Source organism: Crocuta crocuta, unplaced genomic scaffold (assembly GCF_008692635.1).
Source record: "Crocuta crocuta isolate KB4526 unplaced genomic scaffold, BGI_CrCroc_1.0 scaffold62, whole genome shotgun sequence".
Taxonomy (NCBI): Eukaryota; Metazoa; Chordata; class Mammalia; order Carnivora; family Hyaenidae; genus Crocuta; species Crocuta crocuta.
This window is the reverse complement of record NW_027529173.1, coordinates 6,720,128-6,735,322: the sequence shown is the minus strand read 5'-3', so window position 1 is coordinate 6,735,322 and position 15,195 is coordinate 6,720,128. Positions and strand designations below refer to the sequence as shown.

Below are 15,195 nucleotides of genomic sequence, written 5' to 3'. Positions count from 1 at the left end.
AGTTAAAAGCTTGGTTTTAAGAAGAATGAGAGTAGGTTATGTTTATACAATAAACACCAGTTTTAAAGGACTGCATTTATAATAAATTACCTTGAAGGCTGATTCTTGTCATTTATGATTGTATTATTCCTCAAATAAGAGGATGGGAGCTAGACCAGTTAGCATTTTATTTGAAATCATCTCAGCTTACATGTTAAATAACCCTTTTGATTTTCCTTGGAAAAATGAATGCAAGTAGCTACTGAATGTGTTCCTTAAAAAAGAGGTGGATTATAAGTGGCTTTCTTTCTTTTTTTTTTTTTTTTTACAAGACCAATTAAATAGACAGAAGGGAACTAGGAAATGTTCATAAACAAAACCATATAAAACTTCATTCTAGTGTCACACAATTTTATGTTTATCCGTTTGGATACTTAGGGAAGAAGAACCACATCATTATCAGTATTAGTAACATTATGTTAAGGGGTGGGGGCGGTAGTTAATAAATGGCAGGGGTAAGTAGTCCCTGTTTAAATATTCAATCAAGAGTGGCAGTGGCAGGCCTGAAGCTGCTAAGTTCCCCAAACGAGGGGTGCAGAGGCCTCAGATCCCAAGTTGTATCCCTGCTTGACCCCGGCAGATCTGAGGCTGCCATACTTCCCCAACCCCCACTCAACCACCAGCAGCAGGGAAGCAGCAACCTGCGGTGCAGTTTCAGGCAATATAAACAAAGCCCATGGACTGGGACCTGGAAACAAGGCAGAGCATGGGCCAAAGAACTCAGCCCATATAGGCGATGTCCTCATCACAGGGAATTCGGACCCAAAGGAATGATTTGAAATGCTTGGTTGAGAAGGTACGGGGGCGACACCATTTTTCTCCCCACAACCAACAAGGTGGGGTCTCAGGGAGTGGCCAGTGAGACACAGTGGAGGCTAGACCTGCCTACACCAAACCATGCCCATCCCCTCCAGATAGCTGTTTTGTTGTTGTTGTTGATTTTACCTGAGCCTGGGTTTGCCCATTTATTGGTTCTGTCTGTGGATTTGTGTACCTTTGTTCCATCTGTGGTTGTCTATTTTCTTTTTCCAGGGCTACCTCAAGAAACAAGCCAAAGTATATACATGGTGGAGAGTTCCAAATACCTCTACAAGTAGTGAAACAAAATAACGAAACGCTCAATAAGAGAAACCAAGAGACACCATTCAAAGAACACTTACTGAACATACAGGCCCTGAACAGTCATAGAGCCCTCTTTAATACAGCAGAACTCACAGGGGCAGAGTGTACAACAAGCTTTTAAAATTAACATGAGATAGAAAACTAACCAAAATGACGAAATGGAAGAACTCTCCTCCAAAGAAATTCCAGAAAGAACTGACAGCTAAAGAACTGCGCAAAACAGATAAAAGCAACATAAGTGAACAAGAATTTAAAACACAGTCATAAAATTAATCACTGGACATGAAAAAAGCATGGAAGATATCAGAGAAACTATTGCTACAAACACTATGGAGCTCAAAAATAGTTACGATGAATTAAAAAATGCTATTAATGAGATACATAATAAAATGGAGGCGTCCAATGCACGGACTGAAGAGGCAGAAAAGAGAATAAGTGATTTAGCAGACACAATTATAGAAAAATGGGAAGCTGAGAAAAAAAGAGATGAACTGATCCAGGAACATGAAAGAAGAGTTCGAGAGCTCAGCGATACAATCAAACAGGACAATATCGGTATCATATGAATCCCAGAAGAGGAAGAGAGGGAACGGTGCTGAAGGAGTTCTTGAACAAATTAAAGCAGAGAACTTCCCCAACGTGGGGAAGGAAGTAGATGTTGAAATTCAAGAGGCACAGAGAACTCCCCTCGGACGTAACATGAATTGATCTTCCACACGACATATCAGTGAAACTGGCAAAATATAAGGACAAAGAGAGAATTCTGAAAGCATCTAGTGAGAAAAGGGCCCTAACATACAAAGAGAAACCTATCACAGTGGTTACAGACCTATCTACTGAAACTTGGCAGGACAGAAAGGAATGGTAGGAAATCTTCAATGTGATGACCAGAAAATATATGCAGCCAAGAATCCTCTATCCAGCAAGCCTGTCATTCAGAATAGAAGGAGAGATAAAAGTCTTTCCTAATAAACAAAACTTGAAAGAAATTTGTCACCAATAAACCAGCCCTACAAGAAATCCTGAGGGGGACTCTATGAGGGAAATGTTGCAAGAAACGCAAGATGCTAGAGACACCACCACAAGCATGAAGCCCACAAAGGACACAATGACTCTAAACCCACATGTCAATAATAACACTGAATGTAAATGGGCTGAATGCTCCAATCAAATGGCATAGGGTAGAAGAATGGATAAAAAAACAAAATCCATCTATTTGCTGTCTACAAGAAACACATTTTAGACTGGAGGACACCTTCAGATTAAAAGTAAGGGGATGGAGAAATATATATCATGCTACTGGAAGTCAAAAGAAAGCTAGAGTAGCTATACTTATATACTTATATCAGACAAATTGGACTTTAAGTTAAAGACAGTAACAAGGGACAAAGAAGGGCATTATATAATAATTATAGGGTCTATCTATCAGGAAGAACTAATGGTTATAAATGTCTACGTGCCAAATATGGGAGCACCTAAGTATATAACACAATTCATCATAAACAGAAACAATCTTATAGATAAGAATGTGCCAAAAGCAGGGGACTTTAATACTCCGCTTACAGTAATGGATAGGTCAAGCAGACAGAAAATCACTAAAGAAACAATGGACTTAAATGACACATTGGACCAGATGGATCTGACAGATATATTTAGAACTCTACATCCTGCGGCCATGGAATTCACTTTCTTCTCAAGTGCGCATGGCACATTCTCCAAGATAGATCACATACTGGGACACAAAGCAGCCTTCAATAAATATAAAAGAATTGAGATCATACCATGCACACTTTCAGATCACAACGCTATGAAACTTGAAATCAATCACAGGAAGAAGTCTGTAAACCTCCAAAACATGGAGGTTAAAGAACACCCTACTAAAGAATGAATGGGCCAATCAGGCAACTAGGAAAGAAATTTAAAAATATATGGAAACAAATGAAAATGAAAATACAACAATCCAAACTCTATGGGATGCGGCAAAGGCAGTCCTAAGAGGAAAGTACATTGCATTCCAGGCCTATTTCAAGAAATTAGAAAACGTGCAAGTGCAAAATCTAACAGCCCCTAATGGAAGGAGAGGGAGAGCAACAAGAGCACCCCAAACCCAGTAGGAGAAGAGAAATAATAAAAATCAGAGCAGAAATAAACAATATAGATACCAAAGAAACAGATGAACAGATCAATGAGACCAAGAGTTGGTTTTTTGAAAAAAATAAACAAAATTGACAAACCTTTAGCCAGGCTTCTCAAAAAGAAAAGAGGGAGCACTCAAATAGACAAAATCATGAATGAAAATGGACTTATTACAACCAACGCCTCAGAGATACAAGCAATTATAAGGGAATACTATGAAAAATGATATGCCAACAAATTGGACAACTTAGAAGAAATGGACAAATTCCTCAACACACACTCACTATCAAAATTCACACGGGAAGAGATAGAAAATGTGAACAGCCCATAACTAGTGAAGAAATTGAATTAGTTATCAAAAATCTCCCAACAAATAAGAGCCCTGCACCAGATGGCTTCCCTGGGGAATTCTACCAGACATTTAAATCAGAGTTAATACCCATTCTTCTCAAGCTATTCCAAAAAAATAGAAATTGAAGGAACACTTCCGGACTCATTTCATGAAGCCAGCATCACTTTGAAATCCAAGCCAGACAGAAATCCAGCAAAAAAAAGAGAACTACAGGCCAATATCCCTGATGAATACAGATGCAAAAATCCTCAACAAGATACTTGCAAATCGAATTCAACAACACATAAAAAGAATTATTTACCAAGATCAAGTGGGATTCATTCCTGGGTTACAGGGCTGGTTCAATATTCGCAAATCAATCAATGTGATACATCACATCAACAAAAGAAAAGATAAAAACCGTATGATCCTGTGGATAGATGCAGAAAAAGCATTTGACAGAATACAGCATCCCTTCTTAACAAAGATTCTAGAGAAAGTTGGGATAGAAGGAACTTACTTAAACATCATAAAAGCCATTATGAGAAGCCTTCAGCTAACATCATCCTCAACGGGGAAAAACTGAGAGCGTTCCCCCTGAGATCAGGAACACGACAGGGATATCCACTCTCACCACTGTTGTTTAACATAGTGCTGGAAGTCCTAGCATCAGCCATCAAACAACAAAAGGAAAAAAAGGCATCAGAACTGGCAAAGAAGAAGTTGCAGGATACAAAATCAACCTACAGAAATCAGTTGCATTTTTATACACCAACAATGAAGCAACAGAAAGAGAAATCAAGAAACTGTTCCCATTCACAATTGCAAAAAAACCATAAAATACCTAGGAATTAACCAAGGATACAAGAGATCTGTATGATGAAAACTATAGAAAACTTATGAAGGAAATTGAAGAAGCCACAAAGAAATGGAATAACATTCCATGCTCATGGATTGGAAGAATAAATATAGTTAAATGTCATTACTACCCAAAGCAATGGACACCTTCAATGCAATCCCAATCAAAATTGCACCAGCATACTTCTCAAAACTAGAACAAACTATCCTAAAATTTGTATGGAACCACAAAAGACCCCAAATATCCAAAGTAATTTTGAAGAAAACCAAAACGGGAGGCATCACCATCCCAGACTTTAGCCTCTACTACAAAGCTGTCATCATCAAGACAGTATGGTGTTGGCACAAAAACAGACACATAGAGCAATGGAACAGAATTGAGAACTCAGATTTGCACTCAAAATGTACAGCCAACTAATCTTTGACGAAGCAGGAAAGAGTATACAATGGAACAAAGACAGCCTCTTTAACAGATGGTGCTGGGAGAACTGGACAGCAACATGCAGAAGAATGAAACTGGATCATTTTCTCACACCATACACAAAAATAAACTCAAAATGGATGAAGGACCTGAATATGAGACAGGAAACCATCAAAACCCTAGAGGACAAAGCAGGAAACAACCTCCTTGACCTCCACCACAGCAATTTCTTACTTGACACATCCCCAAAGGCAAGGGAATCAAGAGCAAAAATGAACTACTGGGACCTCATCAAGATTAAAAGCTTCTGCACGGTAAAGGAAACAATCCATAAAACTAATAATCAACCTATGGAATGGGAAAAGATAGTTGCAAATGACATATCAGAAAAAGGAGTAGTATCCAAAATCTATAAGGAACTCACCAAACTCCACACCCCAAACACAAACAATCCAGTGAAGATGTGGGCAGAAGATATGAACAGACACTTCTCCAAAGAGGACATCCAGATGGCCAACAGACACATGAAATGATGCTCAGCATCCCTCCTCATCAGGGAAATAAAAATCAAAACATCTCTCTTAAGCTTTCTAATTCTGCACATTGCATTCTTGCAGTTCTCTTACACTCTAATCTCTATTGGTGCTCACTCTACAGGTGTGTCATATATATATGTCCCCAGAAGAAAAAAAAAATCTGATTGAGACACTTATATGAGTATGGTGTTGCCAATGAGAAGAACTTGTTTTCCTCATAGATTACAAACCAGATCTATGACGGCAGCGTTTGTGCGTAGTGAATATAGTCGGCTTAGTAGGATTCTTATACAATAACTGCCCTAAGGCATGTCCTGAATGCAAGGAGAAGGGGGTGAGAATGGGAGGAGCTGAAAGAGAAAGTGCTAGTCTCATCCAGCTAGGATCAGAAATCAAAATTTGAGACTGCAAGAGTGACTGAAAACCAAAAGGTTTCTCTCCTATAAAGAAAGGATCTGGAGAGGGAGAAGCCATGATATTTGAACACAAGTCTCCTGAATCTTGAATTAAGACTCTTGGCTGATTCTTGTAACATTCATGCAAATATTCATGCATAGGAAGAGGCACTAAAGAACTTGCTGAAAAGCCAGGAAGGTAAAAAGCTAGAAAATTGCTGACAATGATTTACACTGATGCCTCATGCTGGTAAAAGAATGGAAATTTTTAAAGTGACTTTTAAAGTGATTTTGTCAACACCTCAGGCATTTCATTAAATCCAAAAAAGATAGCTCTTGCCCTAAGATAAAGACTACCAAGGATAAAAAAATATGCCCCATAACTAAAGACCATACTAAAAGACCCATGTCCTATCAAAGTATAAATCAAAACCTCCAAAAACACAAGATAATTAGTTAATTATATCAGTGCCTCCTCCTATAAAAGTAAGAAAAGGTCAGAGGAATATAACAGAATCTAAAGTCCCTACAACAAATGTGCCATGGAGACTGGCATGTAACAATAATAAAAATAATTTACTAGATATACAAAAACAAAGGAAGATGTGGTCCATAACAAGAAAAATAACAGTCAACTGAAGTAGATATTGGAATTAGCAGATAAGAGTTTTAAAATAATTATAATTAAGACTTAAAGGAAAAGACAGTCATAATGAATGACAATTAAAACAGAGAAATAAAAACTATTTATAAATAAAAATGGAAATTCTAATACTTAAAGCATAATATCTGATGTGAGAAATCCACTGAATGGACTTAAAAGCACATTAGAGAGAGCAGATAGAAAGGTAATTAAACCTGAAGACAAATTAATAGAAATTATCCAATCTAAATAAGAAAGTGAAATTCTAAAAATAACAGAACAATGCTGATATGAACCAATATCAAATAGTATAATAAACATGTAGATATTTTGAGTCTCAAGAGAGAAGATAGAAAAGGTAGAGATATACTATTTAAGGAAATAATGGCCATTTATTTTTTCAAAACTTGACATAAAATACATTACCTGTGAAATCTAAATGAGGCAAAATAAAAACCCTACAAAGACATACTGTATTTGATATAAAGAAAAGAAATATATAAAATTATTCAAAGATTACATAATTATCGATTAAAAAATCCCGGAGAATTTTTTAAAAAATATTTTTATTTATTTCTAGGATAGAGAGAGACAGCGTGAACAGGGGAGGGTCAGAGAGAGGGAGATACAGACTCTGAAACAGGCTCCAGGCTCTGAGCTGGCAGTCAGCACAGAGCCCGACGCGGGGCTCAAACCCACAAACCGCGAGATCATGACCTAAGCGAAAGTCGGACGCTTAACCGACTAAGCCACCCAGGCACCCCCAAAAAAATCCTGGAGAATTTTTAAACAAACTAATTTACAATTGTACAAATAATTCTTCCTATAAAGCTGTAGTAACCAAGAAAGTGAAGGATTGCTATAAATCCTTGGATTGGTATAAATCAATGGAAGAGAACAGAAGTCTAAAATTAGAGCTAACCACATCTGGTAAATTTTTTTAAAGGACTTAGGCAATCCAATGGCTAAAAGAAAGTCTCTAAAGGGTAGTAACGTAAGTAGGTATTCATAAAAATAACTAATTTTGTCCCCTACCAAATACCATATTCTTTTTTTTTTTTTTAATTTTTTAATGTTTATTTATTTTTGAAAGAAAGAGACTGAGCATGAGCAGGGAAGGACAGAGAGAGAGGCTCTAAACTGTCAGCACAGATCCTGACACAGGGCTCCAACTTACAGACCAGGAGATCATGACATGAGCCAAAGTCAGACACTTAAGCGACAAAATCACCCAGGCACCCGCCAAATACCACATTTTAAAGTTTACTTAAGTATATCATGGATCCAAAAATAAAATTAAAACCCAAAAATTCCCAAAAGAAGCCATAGGATAATTTCTTTGAAAATTAGTGATAAAAAAAAGACTTCTTAGAGAAAATACAAAAAAAATTAAAAATCCACCTAGCCATTAAAAAAGATAAATTAATCGTTTAAATTAAAATTTCAATACTTTTCAAAAGAATTCGCAAAGAAAATGAAAAAGCATGCTACAGACTGAGGAAATACAATAGATATACATGTATCTGACATTGCTTTATACTCAGAATTCATAAAGAATTCCAAGTCACTTAGGCAAATAACTCAATAAAAAAATAAAGGCTTGAAGGGCACTTGGGTGGCTCAGTCAGTTAAGCATCTGACTCTAGATGTCAGCTTAGGTCATGATCTCATGGTTCATGAGTTTGAGCCCTCCATCCATCTCCGTGCTGGCAGTGCAGAGCCTGCTTGGGATTCTCTCTCTCCCTCTTTCTGCCTCTCTCCAGCAGTAAATAAATAAAGTTTTTAGAAAGACTAAACTTAATATTAATATCTCATTCTCATTTTTTTATCTCCTAGACACCCCAAATATCTCTCCCCTAGGAAAAGAGTTGGTTACTCATGTACACTTCGAGAGACATTTTATGCATATGTGAACATATAAAACACATAGTTGTTTTCCTTTTTTAATATAAAATAATATACTTTTTAATGTACCTTTGTTTTTTGGATATCTGTCCATATCAGTCCATAAAAAGGTTGCTCTTTTTGTCTGTAACTCTACCATATTCCATTTAAGGGCTTCAGTTTAGCACTAAAAATCACTGAGTCATAAAGTTTCAAATATTTAATACCAAAGAATTATTTCTCTTTTTTATTTCTTTGCCAAAGCACCAACTGATGTGTACATGACAATGATAATAAATAAAAAATAATAAATAATGATAAGGTAGTACATGTTACTATTATTATTATACTGTGTAAATCATCTAATATCCAAATATCATCTAAAACATCAAAAAATTACAACGTGGCACAGTTATTCACTTTAAAACATGTATTAAATAATAAGTTTTTCTACTTGCCTTTAGTAAACTCAAAAGAAAAGAATATAACTGACTATGTACTGTAGCCACTTTGTATAAATGAATAATAAACAAAAAGGTACACAAAAATTAAACAACAGAGTACAGTTTGTAGAAGAAGGTTTTATACCTTTCAGAAAAGAGTAAGTGGACAGACAATGTTATTTCTCCATCAAAGCAATCCAAAATTAAACAGAAAATTTCACTTAAAACCCTTCAGTCTGTTTTATGATCTATTTTTTTCTTTCTTATACAATCTTTCAAAAGTATGTTTAATTTTTTTTTTTTTTTTTTTACTTTCTCTTATCCTAACCTAATTGAAGTGAATGAACCTGTCCTCACTTTTAGAAAATCAATACCTCCTTACGACCAAATCCCCCTCGAGTGAAACTGATTTTATGGATGTTAGTAGCAGTGAAACAACTGAATGAATCCAAACTCCATTCAGGAATATTCAGGGCTCTTTGGCTACCAGTGTCATTTCTTGAGTCTTGTTTCTGTGAATGGACTATTGTTTCTGTGAATTGAACTTTGAAAAACTAGGACAAGCATTTTTTTTTTTTTAACTTAAGTCTTCTCCCCACACCAGCTCTCCATTTCACTTGCTATTCTCTTCAGAAGCAGCCACTGTTACAAATCTCTTGGCTTTATTTAAACAAATGGTAGTATGCTGTCTATAATAATACATGTAATTAAATGCACAGCTGTAAAAAAATCTTACAAATGTGTTCACACCTGATAACTAAAGTTTCAAAAGACAAACCTTAATTTCAGAAAGTGTGTTCTTGCTGCCTGTGCAGCTCAATTGTAGAAATTATGCATGATATAGTTCTTTCAAAACTCTGAAGTATTGCACAAGTGAAAAGTAATGCATTAGTTTTGAGTTTAGAAAGGAAGCCATGTGGAGGTTCTGAGCATAAAAGAAACGTTTCACCAGAGGCTTTCCTCTAGTGCTTCTTTACATACTGAGATGGAACTCAAGCTCAGAAACCTCTCAGAGGGACACAGGAAAAGGCGGAAGTTACTTAGGCACCATTGTTCTGTATTCAAACTAATACCTGACCCAATACATGGCTTGACCTGGAGCAGAGCTGCCATAAAAATGTAATTCTCCTTTAACCCCTCCATGTAAATCATCAGAAAGCTTTCCTCTACTGATTTAAACAAATTTGGTCTTTGACCTCTACAGTCAGAATTGGCCTCAACAACTCTTTCAGACAGTTGTAGTATTGACTATTTGATGTATGTCAACTGCCATAAAATGCAATGCTGTTTCACCACAGATCTTCAAATAATGTCACATATGTCCAAAGCCATAATAACAGTCTCTTTATTCCAAGTAAATCAGTAGCATGAAATACTGCAAATTAATGAAATAATGCACTTTGTTGTATCAAGCTTTGGTATCTAATGCAGCTGTGATTCGCAGTATTCAACCAGCTCCAACACCTGTCAATGTGTTTCCTATGGAACTTCAAAACACTTCCAACCAATACCAAATACTTGAAAAGATTCTCATGTGCATAAGCAAAACTTCTGCATAAGCAAAAGTTTTTCTGGGTCTGTGAATTTTGGTATTTAATAACCAGAAGAGTACAATAGTTCATAAAACAATCAGTTGCTTAATGATCTATCTGCAAACATTCAAATCTGACAATTTGAGATACCATAGATAACCCAAGAAATTATATTTGCTCACTTTTCTGGAGGGAAAAAAAGTTAAATGTATTGAACCTTCTATAAATAAATCCTTACCTCTCAAATTAAAGCAGGATTTCCAATCAAAAGAGTTTTCATAATTTCTTTAAGCATTAAACTTTTTCTCAAAGAGTTCCTACTGATTGATATATGTATGTGCATATGTATAAATATGTAAATAAAAATGTACCAATATTATATATTTACAGTTAAATATTGTTTATTATTATATAATAAGTTATACTATAAAATAAATATTTTAAATAACATTTACATAAAATAAAATTACATTTATTTATATATGTTCATAAATATGTAAAAATTATTATATATGTGTAAATTTATATCTTTAAATTGAAATGCATTTCAACATCTTTGGGTAAACAATGTTTAATAAACTGTAATACAGGAAGATATTGTATTGAATGTAGTATTAGAATGTTTTGGTACTTAATAGTTCAAAAAATTGTTTTATTTAATTGAGACCAACTGGCCTCATTGCTTCTTATAAGCTTTGCAATATATATTCAATAAAAAGGAATAAAAAAGAACAGATGTTTCTCCTTAAAGAAGGCAGACAAAGATTTTTCTTACACAATAAATCAGCTGTTAGTGGATTTCCAGGACATTGCTTCAGGCTAACTATTTAGGTATAAAACAAAACAAACAAAACAAAAGAATCACCTCTGTGTGGATCCAAAATTGGTAGAGAAGATTGAACTGAAGATGAACAGCATACACTGAAGGTGGTATGAAGAGGGCCAAGGGAGAGTAGAATATCTGAAAAATTAAAAATTTAAAAATTTGTATATCTTATTACTCAACATGAAATATACTTTTACTAATGATTGAACGTTATGAGTATAAACTTCACAAATACATCTTCTTCTTTAGCAAATACACCTTATTCTGTGTATTTTTATTGCCACATTTGACTTTGCAACATTAATTTTCCACAAATTGATAGTTATAGACATGTCAGAGCTAAGTCCACCAGTTTGTATTTGATATTGTCTAATTAAAATAGCATACGTGGTCTGTTATTTCCCTAACCTTGAAAAGGTAAGATGTGTTTCCTGGAAGTAAAGAAGTTTTTCTTATACACAAAGATACTCACTTTAGTAGGGGGCAGGGGGGTAGGGAAGGATCCTGTACCTTTATATGCTGATAGCTCCCAAACTGTATCATAATACATGCCATAGCTTGGCATGCTGAGTAATAAAATGAAATTGTATTTTAAAAGGTAACTTCATATAAGAAATTTTCTCTTTCAAATATGGTTTATGTTGTTGATTGAGAGCACAATATGTCTTAAATTTTTCAAAGCTGGTGAGGAAGAAGCCATGATATGATGCCACAGTGGAAACAAATTTTAAAGGTCCATATTTCTTCACAGACGGAAATGTCTTTGCCTTAGAAAAACAACTTATGCTTAAACCGCAGAACTGGATAGAATCTACTAATCAGCACAATCTGCTGTGTTTTTCTAATGACTTTGATCTCCAAGAGTGATTTCATGTTGTGAAAAATCATTCAATTAAATGACATGCTAAACAAACAAGAATAAGAAGAATATTACTTTTACTTTACATGCTAGATTTTCTAGCATTAATATTTCCAGAAAATTAGCTATTTTAAAAACACTTCTTCTGAATATTACAATTTTATTTCTAAATGATTGTTAGTGCTTTTGTTCTCAATTAGGCCAGTAGCATTTCAACTGTGTTTAGTTGTGATTGTGCATTTAAAACTGGACATTTACATAAACACTTCCCATTTTTGTTTTGAACCTCAAGTCATAAAAAATCTCAGCTGTCTTCACAAGCAGGATCAGTTTTATTATTTATAAATGGATTATTAAAGAACAGATTGGACTGATGAGCAACAGAAGAATACTGGGCTCTTTTGCAAGACATCCATTTTAAGTCTTGCATCTACATCCGATGATGTTAACATCACGGAGTATGTAAACAAAGTTCTCAAACACCTCGACGCTTTAGTTTTCTCACAAGAATGGTGAAGAAGAAAACCATGTGAGAGAGACCTAGCCATGCTCTGGTTTCAAAAGATTTGTGATAGTCTGTTTTGACTTATTAAAAATATATTCAAATAATTCTCTTGCAACAGCTTAATAAAAAATATTTGAAACACATATATAACCTAATACTTAAGTAATTTAAATTAAGGACTATTTTGGAATCTTGGATGTGTGAATAAAAATGTAAAACAACCTAGGTTGGATCCTTAATAAATAGTTTAATCAGAAATAGAGTGCATCCAGGTGAATATTTATAGTTCATTATAATTCCCCAAATTGTGAAGAAATAGTCCTTTGAGATAACAGCTATTATGGAAAAAGAAATTCTAAGTTCAAATAAATTGTGAAGTGCTGAGTAACACAAGTTAAATTTTTTTAACACAGAAGTTCTCAGAACCTTTACCATACTAATGTGAATCACAAGTGTGTTAGCCCATTAAATACTTTTTTTGAGTTTCTTTCTTTCTTTATTTATTTAGAGAGAAAACATGAGTTGGGGAGCGGCAGACAGAGATGGGGAGAGAAAGAGAATCCCAAGCAGGCTTCACTCTGTCAGCACAGAGCACAACACAGGCTCCAACTCAAGAAACGTGAGATCACGACCTGAGCCTAAATCAAGAGTTGGATGCTTAACCACCAACTGAGTCACCTAGGCTCCCCTACTGAATATTTTCGTAAGGAATTTCCCACAGGACTAGGTTTCCTAAAAACACATTTGATGAACCAATGTCTCAAATCTTTTAAATCAGTAAATATAATTATCAGAAAACTGGAAAAATGAGTTCAGCATGAATTCCAAAAAAGGAAACTTAAAATAAGAAATAAAAATACATTGGGGCACTGCTAGGAATTTATCCAAGGGATACAGAAGTGCTGATGCATAGGGGCACATGTACCCCAATGTTCACAGCAGCACTTTCAACAATAGCCAAATCATGGAAAAAGCCTAAATGTCTATCAACTGATGACTAGATCAAGATGATGTGGTTTATCTATATAGTGGAATATTACTTGGCAATGAGTAAGAATAGAATCTGGCCATATGCAGCAGCATGGATGGAACTGGAGGGTATTATGCTAAGTGAAATAAGTCAGAGAAAGACAGATACCATATGTTTTCACTCATATGTGGATCTTGAGAAACTTAGCAGAAGATCACGGGGGATGGGAAAGGGGAAAAAAGTTACACAGAGGGAGGAAGGCAAACCATAAGAGACTCAAATAATGAGAACAAACTGAGGGTTGATGGGGGGTGGGAGACAGGGGCTGATGGGCACTGAGGAGGGCACATGTTGGGATGAGCACTGAGTGTTGTATGGAAACCAACTTGACAATAAATATATTGGGGCACCTGGAATGGCTAAGTCGGTTGAGAGTGCGTCTTTGGTCAGGTCATGATCTCAGTTTGTGGGTTCAAGCCCCACATCGGCCAAGCTCTGTGCTTACAGCTCAGAGCCTGGAGCCTATTTTGGATTCTGTGTCTCCTTCTCCCTCTGCTCCTCCCCTGCTCGCACTCTATCTCTTTCTCAAAAATAAATAAACATTAACAGAAAAAAGAAAGAAAGGAAGGATGGAAGGAAGGAAGGAAGGAAATAGAAAGAAAGAGAGAGAGAGAAAGAAAGAAAGAAAGAAAGAAAGAAAGAAAGAAAGAAAGAAAGAAAGAAAGAAAGAAAGAAAGAAGTCAGGGAGTAAGTCTCATGAACCACATGAAAGTTAATTTCTTGTGATTAATATAGTACTATAAGTAGAATCTAATGTACAATCGAGTTTCTAATTTCTTTTTTTTTTTAATGTTTTATTTATTTCTAGGAGAGAGAGAGAGACAGCGCGAGCAGGGGAGGGTCAGAGAGAGAGGGAGTCACAGACTGAAACAGGCTCTGAGCTGGCAGTCAGCACAGAGCCCGACGCGGGGCTCGAACCCACGAACCGCGAGATCATAACCTAAGCGAAAGTCTAACCGACTAAGCCACCCAGGCGCCCCACAAGTTTCTAATTTCTAAAATGGAAAGCAGCTAAGTAGATGCCCAAGTCTATAATTCCTCCCTCATCTTCTATACCTCAAATCTTCATATTCCCAAATCTTCTGTAGTTTTTAAAACCAACTTAAGTGTCAGTTCCATAATAAAGCCTGAAATGATACTAATTTGGGAGAAAAAAAAATTCTGCTTCCTCAAAGTTAAAATCTAAGTACCTGTGTCAGGGAACATTACACTGTTTACCAAATACATCCATTCTGCCATGCATTCATCCCATGTCATTCTGACTGCAAACCTCTTAAATTTGACTGTCTACCCTAGGTTATTTTATTGCCTTTTAGTTGAAGTCATATACAACAGGTTCTTGAAGGAGAAAGATAACCCAGACATATATGTGTGAAGAGAGAATAGGGACAGGCCTACAGGTGACCTTTGTTAATAGACAGAAGATGAGGGGGTTTTATTCCACCCATCTTGTGAATGGAGCAGCTTGGGGTTGTGTGAAGGGCGTCATGAAGCAGGACACTAAGAGGAACTATAAGTATCTCAGCCTTGCTGAAAGTGCTGGAGAGTGTGTCAAGAGATTGAATTGGACCACAGGGTTCATGGACAGATCTAAGGGAGTTTGTGAACTCCTTTGACATCACTACAACAAAGCAT

At 35.7% G+C, this 15,195-nt stretch overlaps 1 protein-coding gene across 2 annotated transcripts in view; it reads right to left on the bottom strand.

The window, feature by feature from the left end:
- The window catches only part of AGMO (alkylglycerol monooxygenase), a 330,508-nt gene that overhangs the window by 184,641 nt on the left and 130,672 nt on the right, over positions 1-15,195 (bottom strand). For both annotated transcript variants that reach the window (XM_077757623.1, XM_077757624.1), the window contains one exon: positions 11,206-11,301. In XM_077757623.1, coding sequence (XP_077613749.1) covers positions 11,206-11,301 — 96 coding nt within the window. The remainder of the gene's footprint in view (positions 1-11,205; positions 11,302-15,195) is intronic.